Consider the following 6,000-nt stretch of genomic DNA (forward strand, 5'->3'; position numbering starts at 1 on the left):
TTTTTGAATATTATTATTAATATATCAGTTACTTGATACCAAATACAATTTCTCTATCTAGTATAGGTCTATATCTTATATTTAACTAATTATTTCAAGTACACCGAATGTTTTACTCTATATAAAAAGCGAAACACAATGAATAAATTTATTTTCTGTGTACGTATGTGACGCGAATGATCATCATAAGATTAATTTGGCCGAAATCTCTTTCCAATGCATAAACGGCACTCTACCCAAGCCGAAACGACGGTTTGATTTGTTAATCTTTTTAAACAGAGCGAGTTACTTCAACACAGAACTTTTCAAGAAAGAGTACGAAATAATTAAACATGACCTGACTAACTCTCCACGATCCGTCTTTGATTCCCGGCGATATCAAACAACACTAGCAAACTGGTACATATTATGTTTTGTTTTCAAACAAAGTTATATATAAAGTTAAAAATTATTTTCTAAACAGTCCACTTACCAAATATTTTAATATAAAAATGATGACAATGACGTTGAAAGTTTAATAAAGAAGTATTCAATCTGAAGTAAAGGTAACCAAACCTCCCTAAAGTATAAACCTTTAATTGAAATAATTAAAGTCCTACTGAACGTAGAGATCATAACAACAACAAAAACACACGTTTAGACGACATTTTCCCCGAGATCGGGAGTTGCCGTTTGGCTACCTATGATGAAACCGAAATACCCCTCGACGCCATTCCATAATAAGTAATTTATTTGGCTAATTTTTACGCAGGACGCCCTTCCTTACGCAACTACAGTTATAAGCGGTGGGCCTAGCCTTTGATGATCCAACATCACTCACAAGGCAGTGAGGGTCAGTTTAACGTCATAACAAGGACATGAACGTAGAGATCATAATTATAACATTTTTAGACTGAATTCGAAATAATACGAACGTGTCAAAAAAAATTAAAAAAAAGAGTTAAAATGACGTTTAAAAAAGAATACATATTCAACATTATGAGAAATCACGGTCTGATTAATTAAACAAACAAAAAATTAACAGTTTGAAAAAGTTTAACCTTGTATAAAAAAGTTAGACATGTATCTAGGTTCGTGCAGTGCGAGTAAATTCTTTTCAATTGAAGGGTAATGTAAATCATCGGCAACAGGACTTATCTCGTAGAACCTTGAAAGTGTTGAGCCGGGAAGGCACTCCCCACAGGAGGTGGCCCATTTAACGAGGATGGCACTCTCCTTCTCAATTTGAGTTAATACTGAAACCACCATTCTAAATCAGAAATCAAAGGAATCAAACCGTTAAAAAGAGTTTTCTATTTTCAAATTTTCTATTTAAACTTGAAACAACGCGTACCCATATTTTGGAGGTATCATGTCGTAACATGTTAAACTTTGCCTCGTTGATCTAACGTTGAAACTCCCGGATAGATCTGTCTTCAGATGAACAGAAAAACAGGCTGACGAGTTGTAAACGCAAGCGATGAAGCCATTCCATTTGGCTCTCAAAAGATAAGCATGCAAATCTGAATGTAACTGAATGTTTGGTTAAAACTTTAGACTATTAAACAACTGATGAAAACATTGAGTGAGATGAATAACCTGCCGATATTCTCCTTTCTTCTTGCACAATTCCAAAATGCTGCAGGCCAAAATATGAGAAGAATGTTGGCTGATATTGTATTCTATTGGCTTGGTGGAATGCATCGTCAAGCAGTATTTCAACGGGTGTTCTGAAACTAAAATTAAATAATTTTTTAGGAACAAAAATTTGAAGATGAAATAAGTTGAGACTAACAAGTGTTAAGTTGTCCTAAAGATGAGCAAACAATTCTATAATGTCCAGGTTTCAAGAAGCAGCTGAACCCTACAAAATTGCCTAAATTTCTTGAGCTGGATTCAACTAGCGAGCCGACTAGAGAGTTTTTATTGATAGTTTCATAAACACCAAAAAAGAGATCTGCTTTATTTGCTGTTTTTGATTTGTGCCGTCTGTGGAAAGCATTAAATAAAACTACAAATTTATAATTCGTTTCAGGTTTGTAATAAAAACAATCAGTATAGTAAAAACCTGTTTTCTTTGTGAAACAATCCAAACTCAACTTCTTGTTTGTAAGAAATAGCGAGATCAATGGTGGACACTGGAGATGTTAAATCTTTCGACATTTCATTTGTGATCCTGTAATCTATCCATTCATAACTGTGCTTGCAGATATCAACTGACTGAAAATATCTGGCAGAAAAACGACGTAGTTTTAATTGAATATCAGTAAATGAAACAGAAAAATAAAATAACGAACTTTAAAACGTCATCATAAGCCATCCAGAAAACACCATTATGGTGACTTTCATTTTTGTTGAACAATCCTAAATTTTTCAAGTCTTCCTGTGAATAATCAGCACATCCCTGATTCCACGAAGACGTTCCCCAGGGATTGTGAAACTTTATCAATCTAGATTTCATAATTTAAAAACATTTGAAAAAAGATAAAAAAAATTCATATAGCACTAGGATGGTGATGTATATTGTATATAAAAATTTGATTGACTGAATAAATTCATAAGGATTAATTGATTGATTGAACTAATTGATTGATTGAATTGACTGATTGTGACCTCAATTTATCGAATTCCTTAATATCCAGTACTGAGTATGCGTGCAGGTTGACGAGTCCAACATTGCCACAGGATTCACTATAAATTGAGTCGCCACTTCCGCAAGATGCTCCCATCAGGAACCTTTTTTGAAAGTCTTATATATAACGTTCATTCAGAAAAATTTTAAAACTTTTAAAAATGTATTTTGAAATGAATTAAGTAAGAACCAATATTAATAAATAAATTTGAAGTAAAAATATATAACCCTGATTCTTTGGCACTTAGAAGCTTGGCCCACAACACATTGCATTTCTCATTCTTCTCTAAACTCGAACCTGTGTCTGTTTTTTATTTAGATACAACAGCGTTCATGACGAAGTTATCAAATAGAGATTTTTAAATAATTACATAAAAATTAATAAAATGTTGTACAAGTTCATTCAAATAGTACAGTTTTGTGTAGATGAATAAATGGATGCATGTGTGAAATGAGTGTGAATATGCATGTGTGAAAATGAATGTTTGTAAGTTTGATTAAACAAGCAAATAAATGAATGAATAAATAAATGAATGAACGAATAAATAAATGAATGAATAAATGAATTAATGAATGAATGAATAAATGAATGAATGAAAGAACGCTACCTCACATAAGAACAACAAACATCAATTAAACCGCTTTTTAGCATGAGACTTTCACAAGGTGCTCCAGTAAGCAGAGACATTCCTTCAACACATCTGCCTGCTTTTAGTGATTCGTAGGAGCCATATATTTTTGCCAGAGCTTTTTCAATTAAAGGGACCCACAACTGATTTCGTTTCACCTACAGCAATTTCAAATAAAAATTATTTTTAAAAGTTTAAGCTTAAAATTTTTAAACTTTCTATTTAACAATGAAATTTTTAAATCATTAAATGAACTAAAATAATTTTTAAATAATTAGCTTAAACAATTTTAAAACTAATTATTACCCTAGAAAAAAGCAGTCTTCCATTTTCATCGCATGGAAGCAAATCATCTACGTACACGTCTGTCCATTCTCCTTGTATACACAATCTCAGCTGGTAAATACCTTGATAATTAATTATTAAATAAATTAAAATAGAAAAATTATTAAGAATAAATAAATAAATGAGTAAATAATGAATTTTACAAGTTTTACCAATATTTTAAAAAATTGGCTAGCATCTGATTAGCACTGTTTCATTCCTACATACCTTCTTGAGACCTGTTTTGTGTAACGAAGATATTTTCCAATAGAGACGGCTTCTCAGCAATGACAGCCAGTGCACTTAAGAACCTGATAGATAATCAAATAAATTCATTTTATTGACTCAAAGATAAATCAAATTGGCTTTTCTCAAGTGGGCGACCAAAAATTTAGAGTAGGGTGACTGCAAATTATGGAGGTCTTCAATCCCTAAACCCTCCTGTCATAGTGGCTAATGTGTATTGTATTATGCATGAATAAGCACAAGTTGTTATTTACCGTTGGTTCATTTTCAATAAAACAATCTAACCAACAGTTTCCTAGCAATCCTTGTTCAATATCAGTAGACTTTGGAGAGTCCATTATTTTATACACTCCCTTGTAAATAGCTGGTCTGAGCCATTGAATTTGTTTATATGCTTTCAAAGTGTTTCTTAGGTTGGTCTGATTTTTTTGAAATATTGATTTGTCGGTTGGAGGGAATGAATCATCTATAAATGTTACCTTGTTCTGCAAAAGTGTTTCGTTTAAACAAATGTAAAACATTAATAAACAAATTTGTCTTTTTTAAACTAAACAACAAACCATTTTACAATATTGAATAATTCGTTCAACTTCTTTAGAAAATGCAGCACCTTTATGAATTTCAAATTTTTCATTACAAGGCTCAGAAGATTGTAGTACATTTTGCATGGATGCTGCTTGTGAAATTTGTAAGTTGATACAGGCAATGCAGAGGTTTGTTTCATCATCATTAATGGATGTGCACTGCTTGCCACAAATGCAGCAGCATCTGTTGCTGTTGTTGTTGGCTGAAGCTGGAAACCGATGACTGTCACATATTTTACATGCCATGTATGATGATTTGTTTTCGGCAAACGAACAAACAACACAAGTCCAATTCCTGATTTCATTGTCACTGTTTCTCTCTGGAGTAATCTTTCCTATTCCTGAGCTTGAATTTGCTGTACTACTGGGTTTGGCATTTATCACATTATTATGAACAAGACAAGCATCATTACCGATGTTGCTTGATAAATTGAAATTGTTGACAGGTTGTGAATTATAATTTTTATTAGAAAGCTTTTTGGGGGCACCACAAACTTCACAGGTTCTGACTAGATTTGGATTTAACAAAGTGCATATGTCACATTGCCATTTTTCGGCCATTTTGTGTTCATTATTTGAAATTTATTACTTTCACCTTCTTTACATTTTAAAGTTTATCTTGCAGCTCTTAATGTCCATATAATTATTTCACGTGAAAATTATCAATTAAGTTTACATTTAAATTTTGTTAACCGTGAAGTCAGCAAAGAGAAAGCATATTTAATTGAAAAGTGAACTTAACTCTAAGTGATAGAAAGATATGTAGATATATAGATAGATATATAGATATATAGATATATAGATAGATAGATAGATAGATAGATAGATAGATAGATAGATAGGTAGGTAGGTAGGTAGGTAGGTAGGTAGGTAGGTAGGTAGGTAGGTAGGTAGGTAGATAGATAGATAGATAGATAGATAGATAGATAGATAGATAGATAGATAGATAGATAGATAGATAGATAGATAGATAGATAGATAGATAGATAGATAGATAGGCTTGGCTCGGCTTGGAATCGGATGTTAAGCAAGGTGTGGTCTCAAAATCTCCCCGAAAAATTTGAACTGCGTACTTACATATATAGCAATAATTGCTGTTGTTTTTATAATGAATTTATAAAATATATAAATATAACGAGCAAAATTTTAACATAAAAGCGCTTATAAATCTATGCATATTGGCTCAGCTTGGCTTGGCTTGGCTTGGAATCGGATGATAAGCAAGGTGTGGTCTCAAACTATTTTGAATTCTCACCGAAAAATGTGAACTGCGTGCTTACATATATAGCACTGATTACTGTTGCTTTTATAATGAATTTTTGTTATATATATATGTATATATATATATATATATATATATATATATATATATAAGCAATATAGCAGATTCAACCAGCCAACCAGAAAGTTTCGAAGGCGTTCGTTCGATGACTTCAATTTAGTACGGTTAGCATTGTGGTTAAGATTGTATAATAGTGTAGTACATACATTGAATAAGCTTTTTACTGATGCGAATGATTGAAATGATGAGAATGTATGGTTGAAACGAGTATAAATAGAGGAGCTGAGAAAACATGAAAATCAGATCAGCATTCTGCCTCGCTTG

The 6,000-nt window shown here is 32.1% G+C and overlaps 1 protein-coding gene across 1 annotated transcript; it reads right to left on the reverse strand.

Annotated features, from left to right (window-relative positions):
* Positions 1–884: 884 nt before the first annotated feature.
* HELRODRAFT_192664 (hypothetical protein) lies at positions 885–4,955 on the reverse strand (the record flags this gene model as incomplete). Its single annotated transcript, XM_009023716.1, has 12 exons — positions 885–1,249; positions 1,334–1,512; positions 1,579–1,715; positions 1,775–1,968; positions 2,048–2,209; positions 2,277–2,429; positions 2,593–2,715; positions 3,220–3,398; positions 3,547–3,647; positions 3,793–3,875; positions 4,096–4,295; positions 4,371–4,955. 12 exons carry the CDS (start codon positions 4,953–4,955, stop codon positions 1,036–1,038), a joined length of 2,310 nt encoding a protein of 769 aa, XP_009021964.1. The 3' UTR covers positions 885–1,035.
* Positions 4,956–6,000: the final 1,045 nt, after the last annotated feature.

The sequence above is a fragment of the Helobdella robusta genome, assembly GCF_000326865.2.
Source record: "Helobdella robusta unplaced genomic scaffold HELROscaffold_37, whole genome shotgun sequence".
Taxonomy (NCBI): domain Eukaryota; kingdom Metazoa; phylum Annelida; class Clitellata; order Rhynchobdellida; family Glossiphoniidae; genus Helobdella; species Helobdella robusta.